The following is a 19,414-nucleotide window of genomic DNA, read 5'->3' on the forward strand; positions in this document are numbered from 1 at the left end:
TGACAGGATACTTTCCGGGACTGGATCAGATTCTGAATGTGGCTCTCCAGCAGGGATACGACTTCCTCAAATCCTGCCCTGAAATGAGATCCATCCTTCATGAAATCCTCCCCACTCCACCAAGAGTGTCTTTCCGCCGTCCACCTAACCTTCGTAACCTCTTAGTTCATCCCTATGAAATCCCCAAACCACCTTCCCTACCCTCTGGCTCCTACCCCTGTAACCGCCCCCGGTGTAAAACCTGTCCCATGCACCCTCCCACCACCACCTATTCCAGTCCTGTAACCCGGAAGGTGTACACGATCAAAGGCAGAGCCACGTGTGAAAGCACCCACGTGATTTACCAACTGACCTGCCTACACTGTGAAGCGTTCTATGTGGGAATGACCAGCAACAAACTGTCCATTCGCATGAATGGACACAGGCAGACAGTGTTTGTTGGTAATGAGGATCACCCTGTGGCTAAACATGCCTTGGTGCACGGCCAGCACATCTTGGCACAGTGTTACACCGTCCGGGTTATCTGGATACTTCCCACTAACACCAACCTGTCAGAACTCCGGAGATGGGAACTTGCCCTTCAGCATATCCTCTCTTCTCGCTATCCGCCAGGCCTCAATCTCCGCTAATTCCTAATTTCAATCTACCGCCGCTCATACCTCACCTGTCTTTCAACATCATCTTTGCCTCTATACTTCCGTCCCGACTGACATCTCTGCTCAAACTCTTTGCCTTTACAAATGTCTGCTTGTGTCTTGTATGTATGGATGGATATGTGTGTGTGTGCGAGTGTATACCTGTCCTTTTTTCCCCCTAAGGTAAGTCTTTCCGCTCCCGGGATTGGAATGACTCCTTACCCTCTCCCTTAAAACCCATATCCTTTCGTCTTTCCCTCTCCTTCCCTCTTTCCTGATGAGGCAACAGTTTGTTGCGAAAGCTTGAGTTTTGTGTGTATGTTTGTGTTTATTTGTGTGTCTATCGACCTGCCAGCGCTTTTGTTGGGTAAGTCTCATCATCTTTCTTTTTAAATATATATATATATATATATATATATATATATATATATATATATACCAAGTTGTCATCGAAAATAGATATACACAGGTGTGTAAACAGAATTCTTCTTTAATTTCTCATCACCAGAGGTCAGGATTTGTACTGGATTGCTCAGTAATACACAGAAACGAAATCAACATACTTGATTTGCTGTCTACACTCTTGTACATACAGGCAAAGACTGTGACACAAATAATAACAACATGGCAAAGGACATAGGAAAGCAACTTAAATGAAGTTCCCATTGCCATCTTAACTAGCATATATAGCAGTAATGGGAAAAATTAGTTATTAATTGCATCAAGAATCTATTCTGTTTATCACAACAATTCAGCCAAGCATCTAGGGTTGGAACGATATATCTCATTCAATTTGTAATACTGAAAGCAATCATAACTATTATGGAAAGGACAGATTGCTTACTCACCATAAAAATGACATGTTGAGTAGCAGATAGGCACAAGAAAAAACTGTTACCCATTTAGCTTTTGGCTGAAGCCTTCATCAGAAATGAGAAACACGCATGCATGCTCATAAGCGAGCACACCTAATGCACACATGGCCGCTACATCTGATTTCTCAGGCCAGAAATTAGAAACACAGACACATTCACACAAGCAAGCACACCTCACACAGATGACAACTATTTCTGGCTGCTCAGGCCGGAGATGTGTGTTTCTCTTTACTGGAGACGGCTTTGGCGAAAAGCTAAATGTGTAACAGTCTTTTCATTATGCCTGTTCGCAACTCAAAGTGTCATGTTAACAGTGAGTAGCAATCTTGTCTGTCCATAACTGTTGAGATTCCAACATGGATTTTCCATTTTTTTTAAAACAGTTGTAATAAGTTAAAAATAATCAAAGTCCCTAAAGTTGTTCTCCATTTTCATAAAGTTAAAAGTTACAGTTTCCTGTGCCCTTGGTTGAATATACTACAAAGATTATGACAATATTATTAATGTTTATTTTTATTTTTACTTTTAATGTAATTTTATTGACGTTTGTCTTCCTTTATGTCAGGGGCCTCCAGGGGTGTCTGTGATGGGAGAGAAAGGCGAACCAGGTCCCCCAGGGGGACGCGGTCACGTCTACGGGGATCCGATGCTGACTCCGCCAGCCGGATACGGTGGTCGCTCAGGTAAGCACCGTAGCTTCGTGCCCTTCCCAGCAGATGGGTAAATATAGATAGAATGTGTGCTTTGTTGTCACAAATTTCACCATTATTCTGGGGGTGTATAGTATTTTTAGTATTTTGGAAGATGAAGTGTGCCTTTTAAGTAGCCACGAAGAAGATCCAGTTCGCCCTGCTAACAACCTGTGGAATACTCGCTCTTAAATCATTTTCTTGAAAGAAAAGCATCTGACTACACTGTATTCTTTCCTTTTCCTGAGAATAGGGGAAAGAAGAAGAGAAATTTGTTAACACGGAGTATAGAGTTAAGTGTCAGGAAGTCTTTTCTCAGAGTATTTGTATGGGGTATAGCCGTGTACGGATGCGAAATGTGGACGATAAATAGTTTAGATAAGAAGAGAATAGAAGCTTTCGAAATGTGGTGCTACAGAAGATTGCTGAAGATTAGATGGGTAGATCACATAACTAATAAGGAGGTACTGAATAGAATTGGAGAGAAGAGGAATTTGTGGCACAACTTGTCTAGAAGAAGGGATCATTCGGTACGACACGTTCCGAGGCATCGAGGATCACCAATTTAGTATTGGAGGGCAGCGTGGAGGGAGACTGAGAGATGAATACACTAAGCAGATTCAGAAGGATGTAGGCTGCAGCATGGAGAGCTGCATCATACCAATCTATGGACTGAAGACCACAACAACAAAAACAACGGGGGAGGGGGGTAGGGGAAGGGGAGGTAGGGGGGGGTATGGGTATCCTCAGCTGACAGGAAAAGGTTTTCTTTGCTAGAATTACCCAGCAGTTCTCTTGATGCCTATTGAAATGAACAATAATTTGACTGAACGTATCACAATGAAGAATTCCAAAGGAGGTTAAATAATAATAAGCTACTTGATTGTTGACAGAATAAAAAGTTTATAATTATTTCATAAAAGTACACGATTCACTCACCCAATGACAAGTCAGACAAGAAAGGATAAAGGGAGCTCTATGAAAACCTGGACACGGAATGATTTACACTGTGTCAAAGCCGGTCTAATAGTGCAGCTTTATTTCTGAATGGAAGAGATTATGTAAATAGACGGGAGAATGTAATTTGGACTGTTGAGACTTGCATCTGAGACTGCCTTTCTGGTTTACAGTAACTGTGTTATGCTCCACAGAACAGGACAAGGTGCACACTGAAGTCTGTCAACCCAGAAGTTTAAAGTGTATACACAGCAGATTAGATGAGGGTCCAGAGGATAAGGATCTTGTGGGTGGAAAGAGAATACACGGATTTTAATACTCGAATGTAGCTCTGTTATGCTTACATGCATGTTATGTAATTGTATAGAAACTCTTATTAAAATGTTTAAGCTACGGTTGCTGTATCGAACCGAAATAATAATAATTGCGTCGATCTCACGTGTTCCTCTTCTGGTGTGAAAGAAGCTACTTATTAATTCTCCTTCCCTAACCGTACAGTTGCCAAAATGGGATTCGACATTGGTGTCGACAGGAAAGAGTTTGTGAGATACGTCAGAGTAGCACCTGACACCATCCCATCAGATAACACAATAATACAGAAGACTAAAACTACCCTTTTTTTTTTTTTTTTTTTTTACCACAGGGAGGGGTTGCTTTGTGCCAACACGATCTTCACAACATAGCATGGCATCTAGGAACTGCAGGTGGACCCTTATTGCGCCTTACTGTTTGGGATAATTTTGTGTTCATATATGTGAAGATCGTATCTGTTCTTTCAGACATGTCCGAAAGAACAGATACCATCGATGACCGTGCAGCTTGTTAGAATGAAATTACAATGAAATGAATACCCTTAGCTGCATACAGGTGTTGATATAAGTCAACGGGGACAGTTGAAAATGTATGCCCTGACCAGGACTCGAACCCGGGATCTCCTGCTTACGTGGCAAACGCTCTATTCACCTGAGCCACCAATGACACAGAGGATAGTGCAACTGCAGGGACTTATCTCTGGCAGGCCTCCCATGAGACCCACATTCCCAACGTATTGTCCCACACTATATTCATAGTGCCCCTGCCTGTTATACCCATTACTCGCAGCTTTTTGCCGATTCCCGTAAGAATTCGGGCACCGTTCGTACATCTACACAGAAGAAGATGGTCTGATGGCCAGTGAGCCTTAACTATATATATACTTATATCAACACCCATGTCCCCACCCAGATGCAAATCTAATTTTTATGGTGCCAGACGTACCCGTTTCTCATCCGGAGAGTGTAGGCACTGCGGAGTCACCCATCCGGGGAGTGTAGACGTGGTGGGTTCTCCTGTCCAGAGAGTGTAGATGCTGTGGCCATTGAGATGCACAATGGTTGCCGGTAACCAGCAGGCCTCCGACCAAAACCACTTTCCCAGACTGCCATCCCTGGAAAAAACTGCAAAACTGTGGAATGTTACGGCAGGTGAGAACCCAGGCAGAGGAGGTGGAGAAGCATCCTCAGCTGGTGCCCATTGAGAAGCTGTGCAGGATTACGGAAACCAATAGAAGTTGTCTGGTAGGCTGTCGGGGGGGGGGGGGGGGGGGACAATAATGCCTCCTTGGTGGGAAAGTTCTGCAGATATTTTTTCATGTGGGCCTTAAAGGTCCAAACTATGCACTCGGCCTCCCCGATAGATTAAGGGTGAAAAGGAGGGGAGCAAACTTGGTAAATGCCTGAGTCCACACAGAAATCGTGAAACACATAGGTCAGAAACTGAGATCCATTGCCAGACATAAGAGTAACTGGGAGACCTTCCACAGAAAATATTCGCTGAAAGAGCCTGAATAGTAACCTCGATAGTGACCGAGGGGCACTGGACCGTGTATGGAAAACAGGAGAACTGTCAATGACAATGAGCCAAAATACATTCAGAAATGGTCCCCCAAAACCCATATGGATGCAATCCTAGGGCTGGGTCACCAGAGGCCTTTAGTGACACACAGCCAGCAAATGCTCCAGCTCCTCATCAGTGCTGGGCCAAGGCTTTGGTGTGGGGAAAAATCCCAGTGACCCTTGTGCAACAGCTAAAATAGCTCCTACCAAAAACTCCCAGGAATGACCACACTGGGAGCTGCGTCACCTGTGGAGAGCAGGAGGACCCCCGTCTAAGGCTGGCAGACAATGGTGCAAGACAGAATAGTTATGAAGTGCATTGGAAATGCGGCCCAGATCACCAGGCGACGAACCCTGCTGGACAAGATGGACGACCTCCTTGAGGCCCTAGCTGTGGCCTTGACAACCTGGGTGCTAGTGATTGGAAAGCCCTCTGCCATATGGCGGGAGGCAACATCTAAATGGAAACACGTGAGCTCCTCTCTATCAAACTTAGGGTCCAGACCAACAGGCAGCGGGGATGAGGCTTCCGTGTTGGCATTGCACTCAGTGGAATAAAAGTGGATGTCATAGTGGTATTTGGAGAGCAACAATGCCCACCACTGCAGCCTGTGGGCTGCCTAATTGGAGAGCCAGGTGGAATGACTGAGTAACAAAACTAATAGCTTGTGGTCCGTAATGAGTTAGAATTTGGTTCCTTACAAGACTACGTGAAATGCTGTGACTGCATAAACGATGGCCAGAGCTTCCTTCTCAACCTGAGAATAATGGACCCCTGCTGGACTGAGAGTTTTGGATGCGAGTGCCAGTGGCTGCTCAGAGCGGTGTGCATTCCAATGGGCAAGGACAATCCCCACGCTATACTATGAGGGGTCCGTGGCCAAAACCAATGGTTCGCCAGGATCAAAACGCTAGACATGATGCCAACCTGAGGGGGCCTTTAGTGTGAAATAGGTCAAGCTGTATGCCAGAGACCATACAAAGGAAGCAGTCTTGTGGAGAAGAAGATAGACAGGGCGTGCAATGATAGATGCCTCAGGAATGGACTGATGGTAATAGGCAATTTTACTCAAGAAAGCCTGCAGTCCGTGCAACAATTAGGCATGTCTCAAATCTGTGATGGCCATGAGCAGACCACCAGGGTTTGTATGCTCTGTCGTAATATGGTGTGGCCCATATACTCAAGAGAGGGTTGGAAAAATTTAAGCTTTTATAGATTGCAGTGCAGACTCGTGGCCTGAAGTTCTTCAAAAAGGATCCAGAGATTGTGCAGACGGTCACTCATAGTATGGCCAGTGATGACAGTGTTGTCCAGGTAGGTGAAACATTTCAGAATAGTGGACATGACATGTTCTAGATGCCACTGAAAAATTGTGGAGGCACTTTGCCATGCCAAACATTAACCACTGGTATTGATACAGGGTGAAAGGCATAATAAAAGCCACGATATGATTGGACTCCTCATCGAAGTGTAACTTGTGATATGGTTTAGGAAGATCAAGTTTGGAGAATAATTGACCCCCTGCTAAGCACATGAACAGCTCTTCTGGACGTGGCACTGGATATGTGTCGACCACAGACATTGAACTCATAGTGACCTTAAAATCACTGCAAAATTGCAGTTCACCAGAGGGTTTCATTGTGATAATGAATGGTGCGGCCCACTCACTGTAGGAAATGGGAATCACAACTTGAAAGTTACGAGCTGGTCCAGCTCTACCTTAACTTTGAAGTGGAAGGCTATCAGAATTTGCCAAGCACGAAAAAAATCTAGGACGAGCTGACTGGTTCAAGGTTATGTGGTCTTTAAAGTCTATGGTGCACCCTAGGCCTTCCACAAAACTATCCTGAAATTCAGAGCACAGATTTTTCCAATGACTGAAAGGGGTCATCAGCAGATATCAACTGAATGAAGTCTGTGAGTAAAAAGCCAAAGGCCTGAAAGGCACCAAATCTGAAAAAGTTTGCCGATACTGTTTACCATATCTCTGAGGTGCCTGTTTACTGGCAACAGCTGAGGAACACGAAGGTGAGCGGCAGCTGGAACACTGTTTACGGGCTGCATGGAAATTGCCAGATCAGCCAGCTTGCACTGGCACAACATCATCCTCCCTGGACACGGTGGATGCAGCTGGGCCACTCTGCACCTTCCAATGTCACGCCGTGCTTCCAGCTGCTGACGAGCGGCATGTGAGACCTCATATAATGGGCCAATGGAAAACACCTCATCAGTGGAAGGGTTTTCTAATTGGATGATCTGTTGCTGGACTTCCTTATCTGGGGCAGAGTGCATTATAACATCGTGATCCGTGTAAGACTCTTTTGACTCGAATGTGCCAAAATGGCACTTGCGACTAATGCCATCGAGAGTCGCAGCCCAGGTATGATAAGACTGATGGGCCTGTTTCTTGCATTGGTAGATTCCACCTTAGTGGCTACAACGTGTTCAGTGGCAATAATAGGGAGATATCAATGAGCAGAAATTATCAGAAGACAATGAAGAAGGTTCCTGTAACGGCGCAAACTGCCGCAATGCCCGATACGAGGTGGGGGAAATCCAGAACGCAAACAGAGCGTGACATACTTTTGCATCTACTTGGAAAGCACAGAAATGTTGCTGTTCATGGCATTTGTACGCTTCCCAATCTTATCACCTTGTCGAATGGTGGGAACAGAGGAGAAAACGTAGCCAGAGATGAAGGGGATAGAGCTACGTCAGCACAGCCTGTCGCAGGACCGTAAGAAGGTCTGTCTGTTATTGCACCAATGTTCGAAGCAGAACTTCCATGTCACAACCCAACGCAAAAAGCAACCACATAATGTAACACATGTGTATTCTGACTACAAGAACATACGGAGAATAATGAACACAATACTTTGTTATTTCAAGTATTCTATAAAGAAGAAGCAATTGCCACAGAGTAGCTGCCCTACTAGTGCTAGTCACATGGCTGAAGTAAATATCAGACAGTGTGAAAGGTTGGCTGGGCCCAACTCTATAAGTTGCCGGCCGGCCGGTGCAGTGCGCTACAGAAAGACTGCGCACCGCCCAGCGAGAGTGGGGGCCTCTGCCAATGCTGGGGTCTTGTGACATTTGTGGCGCATCATACACTTGCGCACCTAGATCACAGTTGTGGACTCTTATGCTGGTCACTACCGTGACAACTGCACCCAAGTACTTTCTAATATGGACCATGGAAAAACAGCAAACAGTGCATAACGACATTGTGAGTTTGAGGACATTGGAAATAAAATGAGACAGGAAAGTATGTCACCATGGAAAAATAGTAAACACAATGCAGATGTGAACATGATTGGTTTATGAACCTCAAGAAATTGTCCTGATGTGTTATCATCTTTTGTTGCCACCAAGGGATGAACTGAAAAATGTAAAACAAGGCACCACAGATCCCAGTAGTGCTTGTAGGCCAAATACATGTGATCTATCTGCTACAAGTGTGTGTAAAATTAGGTGGAGGATAAGGAGATTAGTGTTTATCTGAGGTCATTAGAGACGGAGAACAAGCTTGGATTCGGAAAGGATGTGGGAAGGAAATCGGCCATGCCCTTTGAAAGGAACCATTCCGGCATTTGCCTGAAACAATTTAGGGAAATCCCAGAAAACCTAAATCAGGATGGCCAGAGATGGGTTTGAACTACCGTCATCCCGAATGCGAGTCCAGTGTGCTAACCATTGCACCACCTCGCTCAGTGTAAAATTAGCATTTGTGCTGATAGCCAAGGGCAAGGAAAATCATTGAACTGTGAAATGTAGGTAGACTGCAGTCAGTCAAAAAATTTCATGGCTAAACAGTAACAATTGTCTTTCTTCCAGGTAAGGATAAACAGTTTAGTGAAAACCAGTGCAAAAGATTTCATGCTTCCTCCTAAAAGGAGACAACCAATTCAAAAATGCAAATGTCATGTTTTTCTATACTGCATAGTTCAGTCTACATAACTGGCCCTATATAAATAAGGAAGTAGAAAAGACAAGAAAGATGTATAAAATTTATGCATAAAATATATATAACACAATTTTAAACATGGCTGGCAGCAGCAGCCTGAAATGAATTTTCAATAAATAAAGCATACAGCCAATCAGTTGCACAAGTTTATTGGAAAATCTTGACCAGGTTTCAGTACCACGAAGGGTGTCTTCTGCAGTAGGAAAGCCACCTATAATGTTTTAAACATACTATAAAATAAATATCTAAAATACTTAATACTTTACAAGATTGAATTCGAATGAAATGGTACTTGCATAAAGTGCATAAAATTAAAATTGTAATCATACATGATGAGCTGAGAAGATCAAGTCAAACATCAGAAAATATGGAATAAAGTCTTCCATAGAAACAGTAGAATTATTACTCAGGTACAGGTTGTTACAAGAGCATACATAGGACTGAATGTGTGCAGCTAGTTGTGATGCCAAGTAAACATGGTATAAAGTATGCCACTTACTGGCTGCTAGCAGCATGATAAATACTCAACTGTATGAAATACACAACTGTTACAGTTAACACATCATTATGATACACATTTAAATGTTTTAAGCAGAGTATACTGTATGTAGAAGTAAAGAAAGCATGTATAAAAAATCTAAAGAAATAAAATAATTTTTATAAAAATGACTGCAACAGTATGTAGCATAAAATGAATGTAGTGGTTCATTACAAATATGTGCTGAGAAGAAAGAATGTACTGCAGCAGGATTTTATCAGGATGTTACAATATGCAAAACGTGGGGAAGTATACTTGACACAATATCTGCAAAACAGAATATGGTATACAGTACCATCTGCCATGCTATTGGTAAGGAAGTACAAAGTCCATGAAGGAAAGGAAGAAACAACGTTTCTGAAATTGACGTGAGTGGAAACATGAACTAAAGCATCATATAATTGGGAGCAACATTTTAAAGGCATTAAAGTTGCTTTTGTGTCTTAACTGTACTTTTTGTTTAAGATGAGGCCATCATTACTGTCCAAAAGATCTCAAGTTCTTCCATAACATCAAGTTTCCTTTTTGCACATTGTAACTTCTTGGTAAAATCTTGCTGCAGTATTTTCTTTATTCTCAGCACCTATTTGTAATTAACCATTTCTTCATTTTATGCTACATGTAGTAGCAGTTATATTTACATTTTTTTAAAATTTCTTTCATATCTTTCATACATCCTCTTTTTTATACTACATACACATGGTCTACAAGTAACATCTTTGATTAATAATCAAAAAGTTCTCCATCCTGGGTTTGAACCATGCAACCACTTAAATACTGAATAAAAATCATGGGCAATGGCAATCCTCATTCTGCCAACAGCCATGTCAAAGAGGGCAGAGGAGTGGACAGAGGTTCAGTGCAGTCTCTTGCCCTTGGGAGGGGAAACTGTTCCTAAAGGCAGAAATGTCAGCAATGATCAACAGGATGAGGATGCAGAAGGCAATGGAAACCACTGCATTAGACACATAATGTGTATCCATATGACACATGGCCTATAATTGAGAAATGTCATGAAGATCTATCCATTGGCGAAAGATTCCAGACTGGTCCCTCATTCAGATCTCTGGGAGGGGACTGTCAAGAGGAAGAGACAATGAGAAAAACATGGAGTAACTAACAGAATAATAACGTTCCATGAGTCGGGGCATGGAATATCAGAAGTTTGAACATGGTAGAGAAGCTATATAATCTAAAAAAAGGGAAATCCTAAGGCTCAATTTGGATACAGTGGGATTAGTGAGATGAAATGGAAGGAAGACAAGGATTTCTGGTCAGATGAGTACCGGGTGATGCAAATAGCAGCAGAAAATGGTATGATGAGAGTAGGATATGTTATGAATAGGAAGGAAGGGCAGAGAGTGAGTTGCTGTGAACAGTTTAGTGATAGTGTTGTTCTCATCAGAGTCAACAGGAAACCAACACCAACAAGTATAGTTCAAGTATACATGCCAATGTCACAAGCCATAGATGAAGATACAGAGAAAGTACATGAGGATATTGAACAAGTAATTCAGTACATAAAGGCAGCTGGAAAATCTAATAGTCAAGGGGGATTGGAATGCAGTTGTAGGGGTGAGGGGTAGAAGAAATAGTTATGTGAGAATATGGGCTTGGTAGTACGAATGAGAGAGGAGAAAGACTAATTGAGTTCTGAAATTGATTTTTGTTAGTAATAGTGAACTCTCTGTTCAAGAATATTTCCGTTAGATTATGTTATGGTCATGCAAAGATTCTGAAATCAGATACAGGATTGTAAAGAGTACCCACAAGCAGTATAGACTCAAATCACAATTTAGTAGTGATGAAGAACAGGCTGAAGTTTATGAGACTAGTCAGGAAGAATCAATGTGCAATGAAGCAAGATGTGGAAATACTAAGGAACAAAGAGATATGCTTTATGTTTCCTAAGGTTCTAGTTACTGTGATAATGAATAGATCTGTAGGCAGTTCAGTTGAAGAGGAATGGATATCTCTAAGAAGGGCAGTCATGGAAGTTGGAAAGAAAAAAATGGGTGCAAGAAGGTAACCGCCAAGAAACCATGGCTAATGAAATAAATACTTAAGTTGACCAACAAAAGATAGAAGTACAAAAATATTCAGGGAAATTCTGGAATACAGAAATGCAAGTCACTTAGGAATGAAATAAATAGGAAGTGCAGGGAAGCTAAGGCTCAGTGGCTGCACAAAAAATTTGAAGAAATGGAAGAAGAAATGGCTGTTGGAAGGACTGACACTGCGTATAGAAAAGTCAAAACAATATTTGGTGGAATTAAAAGTGAGGGTGGTAACATTAAAGAGCACAATGGGAATTCCGTTGTTAAATGCAGAGGATAGTATCAGAAAGAGTAAACTGAAGGCTAGTATGTGGGGAAGACTTGTCTGATGATGTGATAGAAGAAGAAACAGGAGTCAGTATAGAAGAGATAGGGCTATCAGAATTTCTAAAACTATTGTGGGACCTAGCGACAAAATCCCCCTCCCCCATGAACCATGGACCTTGCCATTGGTGGGGAGGCTTGCGTGCCTCAGCGATACAGATAGCCGTACCGTAGGTACAACCACAGCGGAGGGGTATCTGTTGAGAGGCCAGACAAACGTGTGGTTCCTGAAGAGGGGCAGCAGCCTTTTCAGTAGTTGCAAGGGCAACAGTCTGGATGATTGACTGATCTGGCCTTGTAACAATAACCAAAACTGCCTTGCTGTGCTGGTACTGCGAACGGCTGAAAGCAAGGGGAAACTACGGCCGTAATTTTTCCCGAGGGCATGCAGCTTTACTGTATGATTAAATGATGATGGCGTCCTCTTGGGTAAAATATTCCGGAGGTAAAATAGTGCCCCATTCGGATCTCCGGGCGGGGACTACTCAAGAGGACGTTGTTATCAGGAGAAAGAAAACTGGATCGGAGCATGGAATGTCAGATCCCGTAATCGGGCAGGTAGGTTAGAAACATTAAAAAGGGAAATGGATAGGTTAAAGTTAGATATAGTGGGAATTAGTGAAGTTCGGTGGCAGGAGGAACAAGACTTCTGGTCAGGTGACTACAGGGTTATAAACACAAAGACATATAGGGGTAATGCAAGAGTAGGTTTAATAATGAATAGGAAAATAGGAATGCGGGTAAGCTACTACAAACAGCATAGTGAACGCATTATTGTGGCCAAGATAGATACGAAGCCCACACCTACTACAGTAGTACAAGTTTATATGCCAACTAGCTCTGCAGATGACGAAGAAATTGAAGAAATGTATGATGAAATAAAAGAAATTATTCAGATAGTGAAGGGAGACGAAAATTTAATAGTCATGGGTGACTGGAATTCGAGTGTAGGAAAAGGGAGAGAAGGAAACGTAGTAGGTGAAAATGGATTGGAGCTAAGAAATGAAAGAGGAAGCCGCCTGGTAGAATTTTGCACAGAGCATAACTTAATCATAGCTAACACTTGGTTTAAGAATCATGGTAGAAGGTTGTATACATGGAAGAACCCTGGAGATACTAAAAGGTATCAGATAGATTATATAATGGTAAGACAGAGATTTAGGAACCAGGTTTTAAATTGTAAGACATTTCCAGGGGCAGATGTGGACTCTGACCACAATCTATTGGTTATGACCTGTAGATTAAAACTGAAGAAACTGCAAAAAGGTGGGAATTTAAGGAGATGGGACCTGGATAAACAGAAAGTACCAGAGGTTGTACAGAGTTTCAGGGAGAGCATAAGGGAACAATTGACAGGAATGGGGGAAAGAAATACAGTAAAAGAAGAGTGGGTAGCTTTGAGGGATGAAGTAGTGAAGGCAGCAGAGGATCAAGTAGGTAAGAAGACGAGGGCTAGTAGAAATCCTTGGGTAACAGAAGAAATATTGAATTTAATTTATGAAAGGAGAAAATATAAAAATGCAGTAAATGAAGCAGGCAAAAAGGAATACAAACGTCTCAAAAATGAGATCGACAGGAAGTGCAAAATGGCTAAGCAGGGATGGCTAGAGGACAAATGTAAGGATGTAGAGGCTTATCTCACTAGGGGTAAGATAGATACTGCCTACAGGAAAATTAAAGAGACCTTTGGAGATAAGAGAACCACTTGTATGAACATCAAGAGCTCAGATGGAAACCCAGTTCTAAGTAAAGAAGGGAAAGCAGAAAGGTGGAAGGAGTATATAGAGGGTCTATACAAGGGCAATGTACTTGAGGACAATATTATGAAAATGGAAGAGGATGTAGATGAAGATGAAATGGGAGATACGATACTGCGTGAAGAGTTTGACAGAGCACTGAAAGACCTGAGTCGAAACAAAGCCCCCGGAGTAGACAACATTCCATTAGAACTACTGACGGCCTTGGGAGAGCCAGTCCTGACAAAACTCTACCACCTGGTGAGCAAGATGTATGAAACAGGCGAAATACCCTCAGACTTCAAGAAGAATATAATAATTCCAATCCCAAAGAAAGCAGGTGTTGACAGATGTGAAAATTACCGAACAATCAGTTTAATAAGCCACAGCTGCAAAATACTAACACGAATTCTTTACAGACGAATGGAAAAACTAGTAGAAGCCGAACTCGGGGAAGATCAGTTTGGATTCCGTAGAAATACTGGAACACGTGAGGCAATACTGACCTTACGACTTGCCTTAGAAGAAAGATTAAGGAAAGGCAAACCTATGTTTCTAGCATTTGTAGACTTAGAGAAAGCTTTTGACAATGTTGACTGGAATACTCTCTTTCAAATTCTAAAGGTGGCAGGGGTAAAATACAGGGAGCGGAAGGCTATTTACAATTTGTACAGAAACCAGATGGCAGTTATAAGAGTCGAGGGACAAGAAAGGGAAGCAGTGGTTGAGAAGGGAGTAAGACAGCGTTGTAGCCTCTCCCCGATGTTATTCAATCTGTATATTGAGCAAGCAGTAAAGGAAACAAAAGAAAAATTTGGAGTAGGTATTAAAATCCATGGAGAAGAAATAAAAACTTTGTGGTTCGCCGATAACATTGTAATTCTGTCAGAGACAGCAAAGGACTTGGGAGAGCAGTTGAACGGAATGGATGGTGTCTTGAAGGGAGGATATAAGATGAACATCAACAAAAGCAAAACGAGGATAATGGAATGTAGTCGAATTAAGTCGGGTGATGTTGAGGGTATTAGATTAGGAAATGAGACACTTAAAGTAGTAAAGGATTTTTGCTATTTGGGGAGCAAAATAACTGATGATGGTCGAAGTAGAGAGGATATAAAATGTAGACTGGCAATGGCAAGGAAAGCGTTTCTGAAGAAGAGAAATTTGTTAACATCGAGTATAGATTTAAGTGTCAGGAAGTTATTTCTGAAAGTATTTGTATGGAGTGTAGCCATGTAAGGAAGTGAAACATGTACGGTAAATAGTTTGGACAAGAAGAGAATAGAAGCTTTCGAAATGTGGTGCTACAGAAGAATGCTGAAGATTAGATGGGTAGATCACATAACTAATGAGGAAGTATTGAATAGGATTGGGGAGAAGAGAAGTTTGTGGCACAACTTGACCAGAAGAAGGCAGGTGAAGGACAATGACTGACTAGGCTTGAGGCCAGCAAGGTTACAAGAACATAGGATATGTTGCAGGGATGGTTACCACCTGCACAATTCAGAATAGCTGGTGTTGGTTGGAAGGACCCAGGTGGCACAGGCTGTGAAGCAAATGAAGAATGTTGTGTTGGACAGCGTGCTCAGCATCTGGATGGTCCAACTGTTTCTTGGCAACAGGTTATCAATGGAAACTCACTCGGAGAGATGACTTGTTGGTTGTGATGCCCATGTGTAATGAAGCACAGTGGTTGCAGCTTAGCTAATAGATCACGTGATGCCTTTGATAGGATGGGTTATGCTTGTGACCAGACTGGAGTAGGTGGTGGTGGGAGGATGTATGGGAGAGGTCATGCATCTGAGTCCATTGCAGGGATATGCATCATGTGCCAAGAGGATGGGAGTGGAGGTTATGTGGGGATGGACTGGGATACTATGTAGGTTTGAGGGGAGGGTGGGGAGGATAGTGGGTAGGACAGTCCTCATTTCAGAGTACATTGAGAAGCAGTTGAAACCATGGTGGAGAATGTGATTCAGCTTCTCCAGTCCTGAGTGGTGCTGAGCCATGAGGGGAATGCTCCGCAGTCGGACAGTGGGACTTTAGGAAACGGTGTGGAGGGATAAGGCATGGGAGATCTGTTTCTGTACATGGTTGGGAGGGTAATTATGACCTGTGAAGACGTAAGTGAGACAATTGGTATAGTTCGAGAGAAATTGTTGTCATACAGATGTGATAGCCATGGGTGGCTAGACTGCATTGGGACTTCTTGGCATGGAATAGGTGGCAGCTGTTGAAGAGAAGATATTGCTTGTGGTTAGTAACTTCGATATGGATGGAGGTACTGATGTAACCATCTTTGATGTGGATTTCAACATTAAGAAAGGTGGCTTATTGGGTCAAGAAGGGCCACGTGAAGTGAATGGGGGAATAGGTGTTGAGGTTCTGGAGGAACGTGGACAGGGTGTCCTCACCCTCTGTCCAGATCACGAAGATATCATTACTGAATCTAAATCAGATGAGGGTTCTAGGATTGTGGATGATTAGGAAAATTCCTCTAGATTGCCCATGAATAGGTTGGCATAGGATGGTGCCATGGGGTACCCATAGCCATATCCCAGATTTGTTTGTAGGTGATGCCTTCAAAGGAGAAGTAATTGGGGGGATGTAGTGGATCATGGGAGGATGTAGTGGATCATGTTGACCAGAAAAGATGTTGTAGGTTTGGAATCAATCAGGCATTGTGAAACGTAGTGTTCAGTAGCAGCTAGGCCATGGGCATTAGGGATATTAGTGTAAAAGGAGGTGATTATCAGTAGAGATGAGCAGGGCACTGTGTGATATAGGAACAGGAACTGCAGAGAGTTGGTATCTTTTATATAGGAGGGTAGACTGGGGGTAATATCTGTGGTCTATGAGAGCAGAGATGGTCTTGGTGGGGACACAGGTAACCGGGCACAATGGGGCATCCTGGGTGTGTAGGAGGTTGGAATGTGGGGAGTGGTAGGAGTGAGGAAAGAATTAGATTCTACGGAGAAGTTCTGAAAGGGCCTAAGGATTTTAGGAGAGGTAGGAGATCCTGCTGGAATTATGTGACTGTGGAATGGTGTGTAGGTGGATGAATCTGACAGTTGAGGGAGTCCTTGTGCCAGACAGTCCCTGCGGTGCAAAACAACAGTGGTGGAGCCTTTGTCAGCAGGTAGGATAATAAGATCAGGATCAGATTTTAGGTGGTGGGTTGCAGTTCTTTATGTTAATGTAAGGTTAGCTTGCATGTTAAGAGATTTGGGGAATGATGGTGAGGCAAGGTTCAAGGAAAGTTTGCAGGGGGTGATTTGGGGGCAGTGGGCATACATGATGGCCAGCCGGGGTGGCTGAGCAGTTCTAGGCGCTACAGTCTGGACGCACGTGACCGCTACGGTCACAGGTTTGAATCCTGCCTCGGGCATGGGTGTGTGTGATATCCTTAGGTTAGTTAGGTTTAAGTAGTTCTAAGTTTTAGGGGACTGATGACCTCAGAAGTCAAGTCCCATAGTGCTCAGAACCATTTGAACCATATATGATGGTTGGAAAAAGGAATGAACTGAGTCGAGCAGGGATCAACATTGATTATTGTTGTTGTGGTCTTCAGTCGGGAGGCTGGTTTGATGCAGCTTTCCATGCTACCCTATCCTCTGTAAGCTTCTTCATCTCGAAGTACCTACTGCAACCTACATCCTTCTGAATCTGCTTAGTGTATTCATCTCTTGGTGTCCCTCCACGATTTTTACCCTCCACACCGCCCTCCAATACTAAATTGGAGATGTCTTGCTGCCTCAGAACATGTCCCTCCTTCTAGTCAAGTTGTGCCACAAATTCCTCTTCTCCCCAATTCTATTCAGTACCTGATCATTTGTAATATGATCTATCCATCTAATCTTCAACATTCTTCTGTAGCAACACATTTCGAAAGCTTCTATTCTCTTCTTGTCCAAACTATTTATCCTCCATGTTTCACTTCCATACATGGCTACACTCCATACAAATACTTTCAGAAAAGACTTCCTGACACTGAAATCTATACTCAATTTTAACAAATTTCTCTTCTTCAGAAACACTTTCCTTGCTATTGCCAGTCTACATTTTATACCCTCTCTACTTCAGCCATCATCAGTTATTTTGCTCCCCAAATAACAAAACTCATCTACTACTTTAAGTGTCTCATTTCCTAATCTAATTCCCTCAGCATCACCTGATTTAATTTGACTACATTCCATTATCCTTGTTTTGCTTTTGTTGATGTTCAAATTTTATCCTCCTTTCAATACACTGTCCATTCCATTCAACTGCTTGGCAGACCTAAAAGTATTAATTTCTTCAATGTATATTTTAATTCCTGCTCCAATTTTTTCCTTTGTTTCCTGTACTGCTTGCTCAATATACAGGTTGAATAACATCGGGGATAGGCTACAACCCTGTCTCACTCCCTTCCCAACCACTGCTTCCCTTTCATGCCCCTCGACTATTATAACTGCCATGTAGTTTCGTACAGATTGTAAATAGCCTTTTCTTCCCTGAATTTTACCCCTGCCACCTTCAGAATTTGAAAGAAAGTATTTTAGTCAACATTGTCAAAAGCTTTCTCTAAGTCTATGCTAGAAATGTAGGTTTGCCTTTTCTTAATCTAGCTTCTAAGATAAGTTGTAGGGTCAGTATTGCATCACGTCATTTCTACGGAATCCAAACTGATCTTCCTCAAGGTTGGTTTATACCAGTTTTTTCATTCACCTGTAAAGAATTCGTGTTAGTATTTTGCAGCTGTGGCTTATTAAAATGATAGTTCGGTAATTTTCACACCTGTCAACACCTGCTTTCTTGGGGACTGGAATTATTATATTCTTCTTGAAGTCTGGGGATATTTCGCCTGTCTCATACATCTTGTTCACCAGATGGTGGAGTTTTGTCAGGGCTGGCTTTCCCATCGCTATCAGTAGTTCTAATGGAGTGTTGTATACTCCCAGGACCTTGTTTCGACTCAGGTCTAAAAGTGTTCTGTCAAATTCATTATGCAGTATCATGTCTCCCACTTCATCTTTATTTATGTCCTCCTGCATTTCCATAATATTGCCCTCGAGTACATCACCTTTGTATAAACCCTCTATATACTCCATCCACCTTTCTGCTTTCCCTTCTTTGCTTAGAACTGGTTTTCCATCCGAGCACTTGATGTTCATACAAGTAGTTCTCTTTTTGCCAAAGGTCTCTTTAATTTTCATCTAGGCAATATCAACATTTGTATTAGTTTGCTATGGGCCTTCTCTCCTTCTCCTGGTCCTTACAGTGGAAACGTTTTTTTCACCGCCAGCCCTACCAATCAGAGTCAACCTAAGATGAATGTTGAACCTGCCTGCCTCATTTCACTCCTCCTTTCAACTGTCATCCATTCTCACTGTCTCCAAATCAATGGAACCTTGCCTCAGTATAATTCCTTGACTCCCTCAACATGCGAGTTAACCTTACATCTGCAGAAAGATCAACAATCTGTCACTTAAAATCTAATCCCCACATTATTGTCCTACCTATTGACAAAGGCTCCACCACTGTTGTAACTGCAAGGATTATCTGGCACAGGGACTTCTGCAGCTGTCAGATTCATCAATACACAAGCTGTGCCACAGTGACCCTATTCCACAAATCCAGCAGAATCTCCAACCTCTCCTCAAATCCTTACGCCCATCCCAGAGCCTCTCCCCAAAGTCTATCACTCTTCTCATCCATAACGCTCCCTGCAATCCTTAAATGCTTCTTAAAGTCTATAAACACCACCGCCTAGGATGCCCCATGG

At 42.6% G+C, this 19,414-nt stretch overlaps 1 protein-coding gene across 1 annotated transcript in view; it reads left to right on the top strand.

Annotated features, from left to right (window-relative positions):
• Positions 1-19,414, top strand: part of LOC126176012 (collagen alpha-1(I) chain-like) — a 1,061,651-nt gene that overhangs the window by 942,127 nt on the left and 100,110 nt on the right. The window contains exon 19 of the mRNA XM_049923130.1: positions 2,076-2,193. Within this exon, the coding sequence (XP_049779087.1) occupies positions 2,076-2,193 (118 nt within the window). The remainder of the gene's footprint in view (positions 1-2,075; positions 2,194-19,414) is intronic.

This window comes from Schistocerca cancellata, chromosome 3, assembly GCF_023864275.1.
Source record: "Schistocerca cancellata isolate TAMUIC-IGC-003103 chromosome 3, iqSchCanc2.1, whole genome shotgun sequence".
In the NCBI taxonomy this organism is placed as follows: Eukaryota; Metazoa; Arthropoda; class Insecta; order Orthoptera; family Acrididae; genus Schistocerca; species Schistocerca cancellata.